Source organism: Saccopteryx bilineata, chromosome 4, assembly GCF_036850765.1.
Source record: "Saccopteryx bilineata isolate mSacBil1 chromosome 4, mSacBil1_pri_phased_curated, whole genome shotgun sequence".
Taxonomy (NCBI): Eukaryota; Metazoa; Chordata; class Mammalia; order Chiroptera; family Emballonuridae; genus Saccopteryx; species Saccopteryx bilineata.
In genome coordinates, this window is record NC_089493.1 from 221,947,973 (window position 1) to 221,967,139 (window position 19,167).

Genomic DNA, 19,167 nt, shown 5'->3' on the forward strand with positions numbered 1-19,167 from the left:
TAGATCAGGGGTAGTCAATGTTTTTATACCTACCGCCCACTTTTGTATCTCTGTTAGTAGTAAAATTTTCTAACTGCCCGCCGGTTCCACAGTAATGGTGATTTATAAAGTAGGGAAGTAACTTTATAAAATTTATAAAGCACAGTTACATCAAGTTAAAGCATATAATAATAATTACTTACCAAGTACTTTATATCGGATTTTCACTAAGTTTGGCAGAATAAATCTTTATAAAACAACTTACTATAGTTATATCTATCTTTTTATTTGTACTTCAGTTGTTCTACTACCACCCACCATGAAAGCTGGAACACCCACTAGTGGGCGGTAGGGACCAGGTTGACTACCACTGGTTTAGAGGGTTTGAGAAAATTTCAGAAGTTTTACCCTTAATGGATTCTAAATTTAAAATTTTTACTTGAATGCCCTTGGTAACATTAAAATATCTTACTAATATTGGATACAATTTAATTTCATTATGATTTGATGCATCAGATAGAATCATTACAAATGCTGCAGTTTCCAAGTCCTCTGTATTTTGTCACAGTAACTTTTAAATACTGATTTCAAAATAGTCTCGCATTTTGTCCTGGCACATGAAAATTTTGCATTGTGAAACATTTTCAATAATTTAATTGTATAATCCATACTACAAAAACTTTGTGAATTATGGTATGAAATGCAAATGTTTTCTCCATTGCAGCCAACTGTTTTTTTAACTTTCGAATAATTTGAAGTTTTAAAAAAACTTGTTACTTTATAACTGGAAGTTGATGCAGCTAATGATTCCTTATGTTTGTTGGTGGTCAAGTGTTTCATTATCGGTGCTCTGCCCCCAACTACAATGCAAAATTCTCCACTGCAAATATTTCAGAAAACAATGGTATCTCTCTTTGATATGAGGAATGGAAATTCCCTTTTCAGTTTATCGTTGAAATGGCATTTTCTCTTTTTTTATTTTTCCATACCTTAAATGAAATTTAAAAATAAAAATAAAATATAGACCTACATGAATGATGCAAGCACAATAGAAACTGAAAATATTACATCATGGTAGGCAAATTTTCCAGAAGCTAAATTAAGAAAACTAAATATCAAACAAAACCACTAATTTGGAGTGATATTCAGGTGTATTTATCATTTTCTAATTAAAAAACATCTGTTCTATGCAACTATTTAGTCAAAATGCATTATTAATAGATATGGTTTGAGGTTAGATTTCTACTTTAAAACTTGAATTTTGGGAAAATACTTGTAAATAAAATTATATGTATTTGGAAGTTATTAAATAGATAATGAATTAATAAAATGTGAATTGTGCTTACCTGTCCATGATCATATATTCACTGAGAAAGAAATAATCATGAGTCTACCATGTCGTATGTGCCGTGTTGTGTTTCAGTAAGAAGTACAGAAAGCCATTTGCATGTTCGGTATATCATACGTTCCCTCAAGGTATCCCATGCAGAGCATAGGTGTCTCATAATCATGTCTCGCCACACTGTACTGATCCTTGATGAATCTTCATGTCAAATACAAATATGTCACATCACATGCAATGGACTGACTCTGCATCGATTGAATATGGACATTTACACATTAGTCTTCCAATATCAAAAAGGAGGACATGTAGGAGGACACTTTTCTAGGGAGGATGGAACTTACAAAAGCATGACTGCCCTCCCAAAAGGAGGACAATTGGTCACCTTATCTTGTAAGGAGATTCTGTCCCTTGCTGACCTTAAAGAAGCAAGCAACCATTTTGGGGAAACTTACATGGCAGGAAACTGAGGCCCAGAGGTGGATTTTAGGGCAGGCACACCGGGCACTCACCCTGGGCTCCGACTTCTGAAGGGCCCCACAAAACCCCAAGTTTACACTTTTTTCTAATGACAAGGGCCCCAATATTTTCTTCTGCACCCAGGGCCTCAAACAACCTTAATTCATCTCTGCTGAGGCCTAAGTCTGATAGCTTGCTAAGTAATGAATGTTATCAATAACTATGTGAGCTTAAAAGGGGATTTCTTGGGCAGATAGAATATATTATGCTCACTTTGTGAAGATGGCGCTGCCCACATGGAAGCCCATCGCCCAGGTGATATTAATGTGTGTTGGGGGTGGGCTGTGGGCAGGCAGGATCCTTGTAGCCTGGGGCTTGGTTTTAGGACTAAGCCTCTCCCACCCTTTTTGATGTGGTGTGGTATAATCCCATCATGCCTCAGATAAGTGACTTTGTATTAGAGACTTCCCTATTTTGTATATTGGATTAAAGGTTTTGATTTCTGCACTATAAAGTGGGGCAGACTGGGAACTTGCTCTCTCTTGGTTCCTGAGATTAGCATTAGAGCAGAGAGCAGGTTGGAGAGCATAGTAAGGCCACATGGAGGAGAGTAGAGGCAGCCAAGATGGTGGGGTGCTGAAAGAGAAGCCAGTTATGCAGAATTTGTGGAGAGAGAAGGAGATGGGGAACAAAGGAAAATGAGGCTAGTGAACTAGAAACCTTTGATTCTAGGAAACTCAGATAAGTCAGTAGCTTTGTGAGCACTGAATGAGTGGGTTTTGGAGTCCAGTGTGTGTTTTTACTTACCCGCTGGATGCAAGCTAGGATAAAATATTATGGCCCACCAGTTCTTGGCTTCATTGTTTCTTTAACCACTGTCCAAATCCAATGCAAACCTGCATGGGCCAGGCTGCTGTGATGGCAGCAGTGGATACTGGCCATACATTTGGCATAGTCTATGCTGTGGTAGGATTCGATACAGATGAGTATGGAGCCACCACCACCTTTGAGCAGTGGAGTAGAGCAGTGGTCCCCAACCTTTTATGGGCCATGGACCAGTTTAATGTCAGAAAATATTTTCAAGGACTGGCCTTTAGGGTGGGACGGATAAGTGTATCACGTGACCGAGACAAACGTCAAGAGTGAGTCTTAGACGGATGTAACAGAGGGAATCTGGTCATTGTAAGGTTGGTGGATAGTGGGAAAGGTCAGACCCGTGAACTTTGGCTAGGACTGCCCACAACTAAGCATGCCAAAAAAACTTCCCTGGAGCCCTTTGGAAAACAGCAACCATCTGCCAGCCAGTGAGATTTCACCACGTCATATTAGCTTGACCACCCTAGGGACCCTTTAAATATCTCCCACATGGGTCACCACTTGCGACTTCCTTGGCCTCCATCTTTCCTCAGAGCCAGGGAACCTCGCCGGGCGGGATGCGCTCTGTACTCAATAAAACCTTTTATTATTCTACACTTTGCAGCTCTGGCCCCCTTCCTTCCTTCTTGGCAAGAAAAAATACCTTACATTTTGGTGCCGAAAACCCGGGAGGAGGTAGAAGTCTGCAAGGACCGCTCCTCTCCCCTTCCCTCTGAGAAAGAACCAGGATCTCCTACCTTCCACCCACTTCGGCGCACAGTGCTGTAAGTCCCCTGCCTCTAGCCTTCCCCTCAGTTCTTTCCACTGAGACTCCCTGTCGAACCGTAGCTACGTCAGGGAAGTCTTTTCCGTTCCATGTGAGTGTGCTTGTGGAGATGTCTGGAGCACATCCACTTTAGTTTTTCTGTCCATGGCCAGACCTTGAATTTTAGGATGCTGATACTCAAATCTGACCACTCCGAGGACTGAGGGTGGCTGTAGGGGCATAGGAATCTCCCTCCCTAAAGAAGGAGAAACTGTTCTTCTTCTCCGCGTTGGCCAGGCCACACAACCTACTGAATTAGCCTCCTGAAGGGACTTTTTGGTGTTAACACCCTCACCAATTTAACTATCGCCAAAAAAGCTGGGAACTGATTGGAGATCTCTTACATTCACGGCTTCTAGTTATTTGTGTGCCTGTCCTTAATCTCTGTGCCACCTGTTCAACCGCGCAGGCCCTTTTCTGGGCAGAGAAACCTCACCTAAAACCTCCACTCCTAATCTTTCTTCTCCATGGACTCCCAACTCTCTCCCCCTCCTGCCTGACCCCTGGGGGCACCCCTCTCTCGGGACTTTTCTCTGGTCCCTCTGCGGACCTCTTTTGTGCTCTGATCTCTTCCCTCCGAGAGCCCCCTCCCCTCCCTTCGCAAAATCCTGTTTCTTATTCACCACTACCATTCTCTTTCTCCTCCCCTGCTGGCCAGGGGCCCCTCCCTTGTCCAATGTGTTCTTAAACCCCTCCTCCGTCAGGCCATTCTCAGCCTAGCATTGGCTCTTACACCAGTTTTCAGGACGTCCAACCCCAATTTTCTTGCAGGAAGTTCCTGCCCTGTCCTTCCTTTGGCTCCAGCGTTTCCTGCGGTATCTGGGTGTCAGGCTCTGCACGAGCCCCCCCCCCCCTTTTTCCCAACCCTCAAACCCCTATCCGGAACCTGTGAACATGGCATTTAAAGTTTTTAATGGTCCCAACTAGTAGAAACAGGCCAAGGCTCTTCGCCAAGCCCACATGCAGCAGAAGGTAACGCTCCAAACCCCAGCTCTTGTGGCAACCATGAGACCAGTAGAACAATGGAGGCAAGGCACAGAAAATGCCGACCCAAATCCAAGCCACAAAGAGAAATCCCACCAGTAGCTTGCTTTAAGTGTGGCAAGCAGGGTCACTGGTTCCGGCAGGGCCCCTGCCCGCGGCTGCCCACTGAGCCCTTCCCTGACTGCAAGCAGCCCAGTCACTGGCGCAGTGATTGCCCCTTTGGGCAACAGGTTTTTCCTCAGCGCCTCTACGTGGAGGACAAGCCGCCTGAATGGGAGGCCAATCCAGCCAGGTGGGTGCATCGCTCTAACTCCTAGGACACGGCCTGGACTCGGAGAACCCAGGGTATGCTGCAACTAGTGGGTAAGTCAGTCCATCTCATTTCTTGTGGACAAGGGGGCTACCTTCTCTGTTTTGCCATCACACTCTGGACCTCTAAATCCCTCACAGGTCTCGGTTATGGGAATGGATGGGACCCCTTCCCTTCCACTTTTTACGCCACTCCTGACATGCAGTTCTGCCTCAAGCTTGCCTCCTTACAGGACCACTGGCAGTCGGAACCACTGGACTCCATCCATCTCCAGCTCACCAAAAGGCTGGACCCTGCAAATCCCCCCATTACTCTTCTTTTTTTTAAAATCCTTAGAGGACCGCATCCTCAAAGTTTCTCCAGTCACAGCCAAACAGATGTTCCTCCTGATACCCCTCAAAGCCACCACCTTCTGATCTCCCCCTCCCCACGATGCCCCTAATCAGAAGGAAGTAGCCAGATGAATAAACAGCACCCCTTTTCTATTTAACACAAAAGGTCAGAATGTAAAGTTGGTGGATAATGGGAAAGGTCAGACCCGTGAACTTTGGGTAGGACCACCCACAACCAAGGACACCAAAAGAAACTTCCCTGGAGCCCTTTGGAAAACAGCGACCGTCTGCCAGCCAGTGAGATTTCATGTCATTAGACCACCCAAGGGACCCTTTAAATATCTCCCACATGGGTCACCACTTGCGACTTCCTTGGCCTCCATCTTTCCTTGGGGCCAGGGAACCTCGCCGGGCGGGATGCATGCTCTGTACTCAATAAAGCCTTTTGCTATTCCACACTTTGTGGCTCTAGCCCCTTCCTTCTTTCTCGGCAGGGAAAAATACCTTACAGTCATTTTTAAAAAATAAAACATCATTCAGACTTAATGTAAAGCCAGTGGCTGTGGCCACCATCATAGCCGCCTGGCCCATGCAGGTTCGCATTGGATTCAGATAATCGGTAAAGAAACAACGGAGCCAAAAACTGGTGGGCCATCATCTTTAATCCTAGCTTGCACCCAGTGGGCAAGTAAAAACACACACTGGGCTCCAAAACCCACTCACATTCAGTGCTCACAAAGCTACTGACTTATCCGAGTTTCCTAGAATCAAAGGTTTCTAGCTCACCAGACTTATTCACCTCTGTTCCCCATCTCCTTCCTTATCCCTGCACAAACTCTGTACAAACTGGCTTCTCACTTAACACTCCACCATCTTGGCTGCTTCTCCTGGCCTCCTCTACGTGGCCTTTCTCTGCTCTCCTCTCTGCTTTCTCCTCTAATGATAATATCAGGAATCAAGAGAGCAAGCTCCCATTCTGCCCCCATTTAAAAGTGTAGAAATCAAAACCTTTAATCCAATATACAAAATAGGTAAGTCTCTAATACAAAGTCACTTATCTGAGGCATGATGGGATTGCATCACCCCACATCAAAAAGGGTGGGAAAGGCTTAGTCCTAAAACCAAGCCCCAGGCTACAAGGATCCTGCCTGCCCACAGCCCGCCCCCAACACACATTAATATCATCTGGTGACAGGCTTCCATGTGGGCAGCGCTATCTTTAACAAAGTGAACATAATACATTTTATCTGCCCAACACTTAAATATAAGTAAAACGGAAATAATGTAAGTTATTTATTCTTTCTCTGCGGACCGGTACCACATGTCCATGGACTGGTAATGGTCCGTGGCCCAGGGGTTGGGGACCACTGGAGTAGAGGACTGGCTGCTGTTATGGTTCCCCATGGCTGTCCTTTTGGGGGCCATAGGCTGGCTGACTTTTACAGCCATGCATGAGGAAATGGAGAGCTCTGTGGAAGAGGCTGCCTGGGACCTGTAAACCGAGCAGTGCAAGGAGCTGGAGCAAACATGGGTGAAAGAGATGCCGACCCTGGAGCTGGAGGGAGCACTGGAGAAGGAGGCCGACCTGGTTCGCAAGATTTGCTTGGAAATGGAGCAGCTGATAGAGAGGAGGAATCACAGCTTCGTGAGTTGCAGATTGCCCTGGATGTTGTGGAGATTTTCAAGAGCCTGTTGTGGCAGAAGGCCGGGGCTGGGGCTGAGGCTGGGGCTGGGGTGGCAAGGCCCGCGGCGGCGGCCCAGGGCTCAAGGCCGGCAGCGGGAGCTGGTGTTTTCAGCTCCTATCCGGAAGATAAGGAGAATTGGGCCGGAGTTGCGATTTGCAGACTCCAGAAGGTAAATGGTGGCAGCTGCGGCAGGAGGATGAACGGACATCCCCGGAAGCAGGCTTGCATCGCTGAGTGGCCGCTGGAACGGCAGGGAGTGCCTGCTAAGACGCTGGTGGGCTCACTGACATTTTGGGACATATGGGTGGATGTCATCATGCTCTCTGGAGCAGAGATGGAAATGCTGACTGCCATTGCCACGTGCTCCTCCTTTGGACAGTGTAAGACCTGCCAGGAGGGCAGGGATGAGGGGGGTGACTGAGGCCCCATGTGCACGGACTGACTCCTGGGCTATGACCGAAGTGGGCACTGGCTCCTTTGTTGAATAGACTTACAGATTTTGGACAATGTGAAATATCCTGATGGGGTGGGGGTGGCTTTGTTGGAGGCCCTTCTCCTGCCCCAAGAAGCTTTTCCCATGGCTAGAAAGAAGGCCGAGGACATTTTGCGCTTTCGGCAAAGTGCTCAGAGACTGGTGAAGTGTACCTTTGTGATTGTTGAAATTCATGTTGTAATTTGTGTAATGTGCCTTATTTCCTTGCACAGGGATGCCAGTGGTGTAGATTGTGGGTAGTAAAGTGAGCATAGGGGTGGATTGTTGGGCAGATAAAATATATTATGCTCACTTTGTTAAAGATGGTGCTGCCCACATGGAATCGCCCAGGTGATATTAATGTGTGTTGGGGGCGGGCTGTGGGCAGGCAGGATCCTTGTAGCCTGGAGCTTGGTTTTAGGATTAAGCCTTTCCCACCCTTTTTGATGTGGGGTGGTGCAATCTCATCATGCCTCAGATAAGTGACTTTGTATTAGAGCAGTCGTCCCCCAACTTTTTACACACGGGGCCAGATCACTGTCCCTCAGACCATTGGAAAGCCGGAATATAAAAAAAAACTATGAACAAATCCCTATGCACACTGCACATATCTTATTTTAAAGTAAAAAAGCAAACCGGGAACAAATACAATATTTAAAATAAAGAACAAGTAAATTTAAATCAACAAACTGACCAGTATTTCAATGGGAACTATGCTCCTCTCACTGACCACCAATGAAAGAGGTGCCCCTTCTGGAAGTGCGGCGGGGGCTAGATAAATGGCCTCGGGGGCTGCATGCGGCCCGTGGACCGTAGTTTGGGGACCCCTGTATTAAAGACTTCCCTATTCTGTATATTGGATTAAAGGTTTTGATTTCTGCACTATAAAGTGGGGCAGACTAGGAGTTTGCTCTCTCTTGGTTCCTGAGATTAGCATTAGAGCAGAGAGCAGGTTGGAGAGCAGAGAAAGGCCATGTGGAGGAGAGGAGAAGCAGCCAAGATGGCAGTATGCTGAAGGAGAGGCCAGTTTGTGCAGAGTTTGTGTAGACAGAAGGAGATGGGGAACAAAGGAGAATAAGGCAGTGAGCTAGAAACCTTTGATTCTAGGAAACTCGGATAAGTCAGTAGCTTTGTGAGCGCTGAAGGAGTGGGTTTTAGAGCCCAGTGTGTGTTTTTTACTTGCCCGCCGGGTGCGAGCTAGGATTAAAAGTAATGACCCACCAGTTTGTGTTTCTGTTGTTTCATTACCGTCTGTCCAAATCCAATGCGAACCTGCATGGGCCAGGCGGCCCTGGCTACTGGCTTTACAGGATTCTTCCCCAATTGAGCCTGAGATGACTGCAAGGCTTGGCTGACACCTTCATTGTATGTAATCTTGTGAAATCCCAAGCAGAAAGCCCAGCTAACCTATGCCCAGATACATGACACACAGTGACTATGAGGTAATAAGTGGATGTTTTTTTTTAAGCTGCCAAATCTGAAAATACTGTTATGCAACAGTAACAAATACAGACCTTGTAGTCATGTACAATATTTTGAGGGGAAAACGTTTTTACAATGTTTTGCATTCTTTAAATTCTAGAGACAAGAGTTTACTGCCTTACTGATGGTGCTGTTGAAACATTTCTAAAAGGAAAAGCAGATAATTTTTTATTGTTATGTGGAATATGCTGGTCGCATAGTTCCCTATTAAAAGTTTTGTTGTTTTTTTTGTATTTTTCTGAATTTGGAAACGGGGAGGCAGTCAGACAGACTCCTGCATGCACCCGACCGGGATCTACCTGGCACGCCCACCAAGGGGCGATGCTCTGCCCATCTGGGGAGTTGCTCTGTTGCGAACAGAGCCACTCTAGCGCCTGAGGCAGAGGCCAAGGAGCCATCCCCAGCGCCTGGGCCATCTTTTGATCCAATGGAGCCTTGGCTGCGGGAGGGGAAGAGAGAGACAGAGAGGAAGGAGAGGGGGGGGTGGAGAAGCAGATGGGCGCTTCTCCTGTGTGCCCTGGCCGGGAATCGAACCCGGGACTCCTGCATGCCGGGCCGACACTCTACCACTGACCCAACCGGCCAGGGCCTCCCTATTAAAATTTAAGAGCCTTCAGGCATCATGTTAGGAATGTTCATTTATGGGGATTTCATCCACAGCAGTTTTTCTTTTTTAGTTGTGGTAAAAACATAAAATCTTAACCATTTTTAAGTGTATAGTTCAGTAGTGTTAAGTATATTCACATTGTTGTGAAACAATCTCCAGAACTTTTTCATAGAAATGAAAGTCTATATCCTTTAAACTACTTTTTCCTTCACTTTAGACCCAAGTAACCCCCATTTTACTTTGTTTCTCTGAATTTGACTACATCAGATACCTCAATAAGTAGAATCATACACAATTTTTCTTTTTCATGACAGTTTTCACTTAGCATAATGTCCTCAAAGTTCATTATGTTGTAGCATGTGACTGGATTTTTTCTTTTTAAGGCTGAATGCAGCTTTTTAATATTTGTTTATTATGAAGTATTTTAAGTATGATGAAAAGCATAAAAAATCTTAGTTTTTTTGTAGTAAGATATTCTAATTACACATGACCTGAAGTTCTCTTTGACTCACAATTAATGAACTGAAATAATAGTACATTTAAGTAAGAACATATTAGTAGACAAAACAGGTGATTTGTTTTTCTTTTTTCTTGTTTGGTAGTTCTATAACAGTGTTTGGTAGAGATGGTAAAAATGTAAAATTAATTAATACTGTGTCCACATAGTAACTGCTAAACCAATAGTAAAACAGATACTTTTTTATAATTACAAAAATACAGTTAACAAAACAGTGAGAAAGATAATATTTTTGTAGTAAGCATATGGAGAGTTATGAAGTATTCATTTCTGTTAAAAAAAAAAAAATGCCCAATAATTGTGAGATAGGAAACCATTTTGAAATATCAATTCTTATCATACTTTAAGAAAATATTAAGTATAAAGTCAAAATTATCTGATAAATCAGTGACTTATCACTTAGCATTTCTAGTTATAAATTTTATTACACCATGGCTGAGCAAGTATGGAAGAGAATTCAGCTGTAAGCTCTTTCTTTTCTACTTTCCTTCCAACTCATCCCATTCTCCTTTTACTATATTTCTTTAGAAAGGAAGTCATAGAAGATTTTTTTCTAGAACTAAATCACTTCCAGAATTAGTATAGAAAATATAGATTTAATTTATAATAGTGTTAAAAGATAATCTCTAGTTATTTTCCAAGATAAAAGAACCCAAATATGGAATCCTATAACTTTATAAGATTATTTAATTTAGGTTATTGATCTATTTATTTTTATTTTGCCTTTCTATTTTAGTGTCTATCCTAATAAAACATAGTTATGCAGATTTAAAAAATAGACCATCACTAAGCTGAAGGAAAGTTAACTGTTGCTTTATGTTGTTATAGAACTTCTTGTAGGAAAGATTAGATGGAAAGTTAATTTCTCCTAAAAGTTTCTAATAATTTTTTTAAATGATCTACATTAAGTTTTTAGAAATTATTTCAACCATGTCATAAAACACTTGGTTCATGATTATACAGGGTAGGGCAAAAGTAGGTTTATAGTTGTGAGTATGCAAAAGTTTATTCTTGTATTTTTACCTATTAATATATTTTCCATACTAACACCTATAAACCTACTTTTGCCCCACCTGTACTAACCAATTAAAGTAAATTCTTTAAAAATAAGATGTATTACCTGTCAGGCAGCTGTCATTTACGTGTTTTTATGAAAAGAAATAATGCAAGAGATTTTCTAAGGTGGCCTCCTATGCATGCCAAGTGTTTTTGCTCTTTGAAGCATACTTAATAGCTTTCCTTTGGTATCATGAGGCCTATATGTATTTTATAAATATCACAGAACATGAGAACGTGGACAATCTGAGAACATCAGAAACCATGCTATTCAGTGTCATATGGTCTAAAATAGCTCATGCTGTGAAGCTTCTCCCAGATGTCCTGCAGATTGCTCACTAGCCAAAATGTCCTCATTGTCTTTTTTCAATGGCATTCAAACATCTGTGTTTACTAATTGACGACTAGATGAATGACTTTGTAGCAGGTATTTGGGGAGCTTTTTGTTATAAAAGGAGACTTCATGTTATACTGTAAGGCCTTTAAAGTTTTTATAATCTATAACAAGGCACTGACAGGAAGGTTAGAACACATTCATTTCCTTAGTGTGTGTAACAGAATGAAACTAAGAGAAGTAACAAACGATAGATAATGAGCTGTAAAGTAGATTGCTGAAGTCAGTTTTGAACATAAATTTTGTAAGAAAAATGGTTTCTGGTTGGGAAAAATGGCAAGTGTGTGGCTTGAGCCAAGAGGATGGCTGGCTGTTGCCTAAACATGGAGCCATTGGGTATAGGATCTGAAAACATATGATTGAAACTTGTGTTTAAGAAACTATTATATGCAGAGATCTAAATAATGCTAGACTTCAGGAAAGTGATTTTTGAGGCTATGATTAAGATAAATTGGATGAAGAAGAGGCTATAGGAGAGAAGGCTGGTAAGACCTGGACTTGGGATGTAGCTATGAAATGAGATTGAAATTTTCAGATGACTCTTAGGAGGCCATATGACTCATTCAACTTAATATCCAAATGTTGTATTTAAAAATCCATAGGGGAAAGATTCCCAAATATTTGCCTGTTGTCATAGATACTTCAAGACTGGAGGAAGAAAAATAATTCAAAGGGAACACGAGATGGCAGCAGTTATATCATCTAAAGAGAAAGATTGGGGAAAGAAAAACGTGAAATTATTTTTAAAATAAAGAACATATAGTACTTTATCCTTTATGTGCTGTATTTCTTTTCAGTTCAGAGATTACTTATTATTGGTTTCATGCTTCACAGTACAGCTGAGGTTCCTATGGACTATAGTAAAAACCCTACTCCATTATATGTGATTATTTCCTAAAATATAGCTGTTGCTGTTTTCTGCAGATTACTCTTCCTCTGTGTTATCTGAGGCAGAAGGGTTCTGGATGTTGCAAATTCGTTTTAAATGTTCCAACATTGCTTTTTCTTCCTCTCCTAGTCTTTCATCCTTCTTCATTTCCCACCTAAAAGAAAAATCACATCTTAATATTTTTGTAACTTTCAAACTACAGTCAACACTCAGTTATTCAAGACTTGAATATGTGTATCCCCTGGTTTATTGAGGCATCTGTTTCTCCTTGTTTATCCCTTTACTAACTACCTCTTGGGTAACACAATTCAATTGGCATTGCTTCTGCAAGTGAGCCAGGAGAAAGGGAGATGGAAATAGTCAAACCAGTTCTACTCCAGGGTAAAATTTTAAAGTATTGTTTTAAATGAGGTTTCTGTATTTCTAAATTAAAATATATATATTTTAAACCATATATATATATGGTTTACCAGGATATACATGCATATAAATAAAATCTAGAATTAGAAATTAATATACACAAATTTTTCATAGTATTTTTCCATCACTGATCAACCTATCAGTGGATTTAAGTTGCAAAGAGGTTTATCAGGAAGACTTCAGCAGCAACAATATACCGTAAGCTAAATTGAATATACCTTAAAAGCAAGTCAATCTATTCCTAGAACTAAGATCAAATTTGAAGTAATCAAGTTAAATCACCTAAAAAAAATAGCAAACTATTAGCAAGGTTTCACAAAGCATTTTCTAAAAGGAAAAAAAAAAAAGAAAGAAAAATATGAAAGATTTTCTAATTCTGTGTGATTAAGAAATAATAGGATAAAATGTAGGAGTATGGAACTAAGTATATATATAATCTTACAAAGTAAATACTATCACAATAACCCAACATGGTTAATCCTTTCTTCCCCTCCATCCTCTCTCATATATGCCACCTTCCCAGGACTGGTCAGGGCATACTTAACCCAGCACTCCAACAAGGAATCATCTGCATATATATATTTCCTTTTTCTTTTCCTCTTATTTCTACATAAGCCATTACCATGATATACTGGCACAAAAGGATTATAAAGCCAATATTGATACATCCTAAGAGACCTTCTGCTATAAGGTCTTCAAAATAACAGGATTTCTTTTTTTTTATTAAATATATTGGGGTGACATTGGTTAATAACTCACTTTACTTGTAAAGATTTTATTTATTCATTTTAGAGGGAAGAGAAGAGAGAAAGAAATTGAAGGGGGGAGCAGGAAGCATCAACTCCCATATGTGCATTGACCAGGTGAGCCCAGGGTTTCCAACCTTCCAACCGGTGACCTCAGTGTTCCAGATGGTCACTTGATGCACTGTGCCACGACAGGTCAGGCATGGTTAATAACTGTCGAATGCACTGTTCTATAATACATCATCTGTATATTGATTGCATTGTGCACTCACCATCCATAGTCTTGTCACCATTTGCCACAATGTATTTGACTCCCTTTACTCTCTTTATCTCTCCCCACTCCTCCTTCTCTCTGGGAACCTTCATAATTTTCTGTCTATGAATTTGTCTGTCTGTTGTTTTCTGCTTTATATCCCACATATGAGTGAAATCATATGGTTCTTATCTTTTTCCACATGACTTATTTCACTTAGCATAATACTCTCAAGATCCATCCATGTTGTCACAAATGGGGCTTTTTCGTTCTTTTTTATGGCTGAGTAGTATTGAATTATATATATGTAACTCATTTTCTTTATCTAGTTATCCATTGAAGGACACTACTGTTTCCATGCCTTGCCTACCTTGAATAATGTGGCAACAAACACAGAGGTACATATATCTTTACAAATAATGTTTTAAAAATTTTCAGATAGATACCCAGAAGAGGGATTGCTGGGTCATATTGCAGCTATCTTCATTTTCTGAGGAAATTTCATATTGTTTTCCACAGTGGCTGTAAAGTTGACATTACTATGAGCAGTATATAAGGGTTCTTTTTCTCCATATCCTAACACTTGTTATTTCTTTTTTTTCATTCAGTGAGAAGAGGGAAAATAGAGACAGACTGCTGTATACACCCTGACCAGAATCCAACCAGCAAGCCCACTAAGGGGAGATGCTCTGCCCATCTGGGGCGTTGCTTCATTGCTCAGCAACTGAACTCCTCTTAGTGCCTGAGGCAAAGGGGAGCCATCCTCAGCACCCAGGGTCAACTTGCTCCAATCAAGCCATGGCTGCAGGAGGGAAAGAGAGAGAGAGAGAGAGAGACAGAGACAGAGACAGAGAGACAGAGAGAGGAGAAGGGGATGAAAAGTAGATGGACACTTCTCCTGTGTGCCCTGACTGGGAATTGAACCAGGGACATCCACAAGTCAGGCCAATGCTCTACCACTGAGCCAACTGGCCAGGGTTGTTCTATTTAAAAATTTTTTTTATTGATTTTAATTTATTGTTTATACAGATTAGTGTCTAACTGAATATATCTGTCCTTCCCACACCCGTGTTCCCCTCAATGTCCCCCTTGCCCCCTCCCCAATCCCTTTCCCCCTTCCTTCCAGGTTCTGCTTTCCTGCTCTCTATAACAGAGTGATATATATAACTTCACTAATCACTTTCCCTTCTCTGATCCCATCCTCTCATCCCCTTTTCCTCTGTCTACTTTCTCTCTGGTCCCTTTGATCCCACCTCTGCCTCTATTCCACTCCTCAGTTCACAGTGTTCATTAGATTTCTCAAATGAGTGTGGTTATATGATATTTTTCTTTCTTTGCCTGGTTTGTTTTACTTAGCATAATAGTTTCTAGATCCAACCATGTTGTTATGAAAGGTAAGATTTCCTTCTTTTTCACAGCCGCGTAGTATTCCACTGTGTATATGTACCACAGCTTTTTAATCCACTGATGGACACTTGGACTGTTTCCAGATCTTGGCTATTGTAAACAATGCTGCAGTAAACATGGGGGGGTGCATTTCTTCTTTCGAATCAGTGATTTGGTATTCACAGGATATATTCCTAAAAGTGGGATGGCTGGGTCAAAGGGCAATTCCATTTTTAATTTTTTAAGGAATCTTCATACTGTTTTCCACAGTGGCTGCACCAGTCTGCATTCCCATCAGCAGTGCAGGTGGGTTCCCTTTTCTCCACATCCTCGCCAGCCCTTTTTTTTTTTTTTTTTTCTTCATTTTTCTGAAGCTGGAAACGGGGAGAGACAGTCAGACAGACTCCCGCATGCGCCCGACCGGGATCCACCCGGCACGCCCACCGGGGGCGACGCTCTGCCCAGCAGGGGGCGATGCTCTGCCCATCCTGGGCGTCGCCATGTTGCGACCAGAGCCACTCTAGCGCCTGAGGTAGAGGCCACAGAGCCATCCCCAGCGCCCGGGCCATCTTTGCTCCAATGGAGCCTTGGCTGCGGGAGGGGAAGAGAGAGACAGAGAAGAAAGCGCGGCGGAGGGGTGGAGAAGCAAATGGGCGCTTCTCCTGTGTGCCCTGGCCGGGAATCGAACCCGGGTCCTCCGCACGCTAGGCCGACGCTCTACCGCTGAGCCAACCGGCCAGGGTCTCGCCAGCACTTTTGTGTTGTTTTGTTAGTGAGCACAATTCTGACTGGCGTGTGGTGGTATCTTATTGTGGTTTTAATTTGCATTTCTCTAATGATTAGTGAAGCTGAAAATTTTTTCCTGTGCCTATTGGCCATCTGTATGTCCTCTTCAGATAAGTGTCTATTCATTTCTTTTCCCATTTTTGATTGGATTATCTTCCTAGTGTTGAATTTTACAAGTTCTTTATGAATTTTGGTTATTAACCCTTTATCAGAAGTATTGTCAAATATGCTCTCCCTTTGTATGGTTTGTCTTTTAATTTTTTTCATATTGTCTTTAGCTGTGCAAAAGCTTTTTAGTTTGATATACTCCCATTTGTTCATCCTGTGTTTTATTTCACTTGCCGTGGAGATAAATTAGCAAATATATTGTTGCAAGAGATGTTGGAGAGCTTATTGCCTATGTTTTCTTCCAAGATGATTATGGTTTCATGATTTACATTTAAGTCTTTTATCCAATTTGAGTTTATTTTTGTAAATAGTATAAGTTGGTGGTTTAGTTTCATTTTTTTGCAGGTAGGGTCCAATTTTCCCAACACCATTTGTTAAAGAGATTGTCTTTACTCCATTGTATGCTCTTACCTCCTTTGTCAAATATCAATTGGCCATAAAGGTGTGGGTTTATTTCTGGGTTCTCTGTTCTGTTCCATTGATCTATATGCCAGTACCAAGCTGTTTTGAGTACAATGGCCTTGTAGTATAACTCGATATCAGGAAGTGTGATACCACCCACTTTATTCTTTTTTTTTCAAGATTGCTGAGGCTATTTGTGTTCTTTTTTGGTTCCATATAAATGTTTGGAATAATTGTTCTATATCTTTGAAGTATGTCATTGGTATTTTAATAGGAATTGCATTGAATTTATAAATTGCTTTGGGTAATATAGACATTTTAATGATGTTTGTTCTTCCTATCAATGAACACGGTATATGCTTCCACTTGTTTGTATCTTCTTTGATATCTTTTATCAATGTTTTATAATTTTCTGAGTACAAGGCTTTAACCTCCTTGGTTAAATTTATTCCTAAGTACTTTTTTGTTGTTGTTGCAATAGTAAAGGAAATTGTTTTCTTAATTTCTCTTTCAGACAGTTCATTGTTGGCGTATAAAAATGCCTTTGATTTCTGAATATTAATTTTATATTCTGCCACCTTGCTGAATTCATGTATCAGGTCCAGTAGTTTTTTTACTGAGACTTTAGGGTTCTCTATGTACAGTATCATATCATCAGCAAATAATGATAGTTTTACTTTTTCTTATCCAGTTTGGATGCCTTTTTCTTTTTCTTATCTGATTGCTGTGGCTAGGACTTCCAGAACTATGTTGAATAAGAGTGGTGAAAAAGGGCACCTCTGCCTTGTTCCTGATCTCAAGGGGATTGCATTTAATTTTTGCCCATTGATTATGATGTTGACTGTGGGTTTGTCATAGATGGCCTTTATCATGTTGAGGTATGTTCCCTGTATTCTCACTTTGCTGAGAGTTTTGATCATAAATGGGTGCTGCATTTTATCAAATGCTTTTTCTGCATCTATTGATATAATCATGTGATAATTCTCCTTCCTTTTGTTTATATGATAAATCACATTGATTGATTTGTGAATACTGTATGAGCCTTGCCTCCCCAGAATAAATCCCACATGATCATGATGTATGATTTTTTTCATGTATTGCTGGATTCAGTTTGCTAATACGTTGTTGAGAATTTTAGCATCTAAATTCATCAGGGATATTGACCTTTAGTTTTCCTTCTTTGTAGTGTCTTTGCCTGGTTTTGGAATGAGGATTATGCTTGCGTCATCAAAGGAGCTTGGAAGTCTTCCCTCCTCTTGAATTTTTTGAAATAGCTTGTAAAGGATAGAAGTTAGTTTTTCTTTGAATATTTGGTAGAATTTGCCTGTGAAGATATCTGGCCCAGGGCTTTTGTTTGTTAGGAGTTTTTTGATAACTGTTTCAGTCTTATTTGTTGTAATTGGTCTGTTTAGGTTTACTAATTTTTGCAGATTGATTTTTGAAAGATTATATGTTTCAAGGAATTTGTCCATTTCACCTAGATTGTCTGATTTTTTGGCATACAGTTCTTTATAGTATTTTCTTACAACCTTTCTTTTTTTTTTTTTTTTTTTTTTTTACAGAGGCAGAGATAGACAGGGACAGACAGACAGGAACGGAGAGAGATGAGAAGCATCAATCATCAGTTTCTCATTGCGCGTTGCGACTTCTTAGTTGTTCATTGATTGCGTTCTCACATGTGCCTTGACCGCGGGCCTTCAGCAGACCGAGTAACCCCCTGCTGGAGCCAGCGACCTTGGGTCCAAGCTGGTGAGCTCTTTGCTCAAGCCAGATGAGCCCGCGCTCAAGCTGGTGACCTCGGGGTCTTGAACCTGGGTCCTTCCACATCCCAGTCCGACGCTCCATCCACTGCGCCACCGCCTGGTCAGGCACAACCCTTTCTATTTCTGCTATGTCAGTTGTTATTCTCCACTTTCATTTCTAATTTAATTTATTTGAATCCTCTCTCTGGTTTTCTTGGTGAGTCTGGTTAAAAGTTCATCAATCTTGTTTACTTTTTCAAAGAACCAGCTTTTGATTTCATTGATCTTCTGTATTGTTTTTTTAACCTCTATGTCATTTAGTTCCACTCTAATCTTTATTATTTTCTTCCTTCTACTTCCTCTGGGCTTAACTTGCTGTTCTTTTTCTAGTTCTTTTAGATGCAGGGTTAAGTTGTTTATTTGAGCTTTTGCTTGCTTCTTAAGGTATGCCTGTAATGCTATGAACTTCCCTCTCAGGACAGCTTTTGCTGTGTCCCATAAATTTTGAGTTGTTTTATGTTCATTTTCATTTGTTTCAAGAAAATTTTTTATTTCTTCCTTGATCTCATTGTGATCTGTTTTTTATTTATTTAATAACATGCTATTTTGTTTCCAAGTGTTTGAATGTTTTTCAAATTTTCTATTGTAGTTGATTTCTAGTTTCATGTCATTGTGATCAGAGAAGATGCTTGATATGATTTCAGTCTTCTTAAATTTATTGAGACTTGTTTTGTGTCCTAACATGTGGGCTACTTGGAAAATGTACCATGAGCACTGGAAAGAATGTATATTCTGCTGCTTTAGGGTGAAAGGTTCTGAAGATATCAAATTCAGTTGATGTAGTGTGTCCTTTAAGGCTGTTGTTTCTTTGTTAATTTTCTTTCTTGAGGATCTATCCATTGAGGTTTTGTGGTTTTGAAATCCCCTACTATTATAGTATTGCTGTTGATCTTGCTCTTTATGCCCATCAAAGTCTGCTTTATATATTTTGGTGCTCCTATATTAGGCACATAGATATTTATAATGGTTATATCTTCCTGTTGGATCACTCCCTTTATCATTATGTAGTGACTTT

General features: G+C 41.0%; 1 protein-coding gene across 1 annotated transcript in view; it reads right to left on the reverse strand.

Moving 5' to 3' along the window:
• Positions 1 to 9,343: 9,343 nt before the first annotated feature.
• KIAA0825 (KIAA0825 ortholog) overlaps positions 9,344 to 19,167 on the reverse strand; it is a 565,493-nt gene continuing 555,669 nt past the window's right edge. Inside the window, exon 21 of the mRNA XM_066273833.1 lies at positions 9,344 to 12,343. Coding sequence (XP_066129930.1) covers positions 12,226 to 12,343 — 118 coding nt within the window. The 3' untranslated portion in view covers positions 9,344 to 12,225. The remainder of the gene's footprint in view (positions 12,344 to 19,167) is intronic.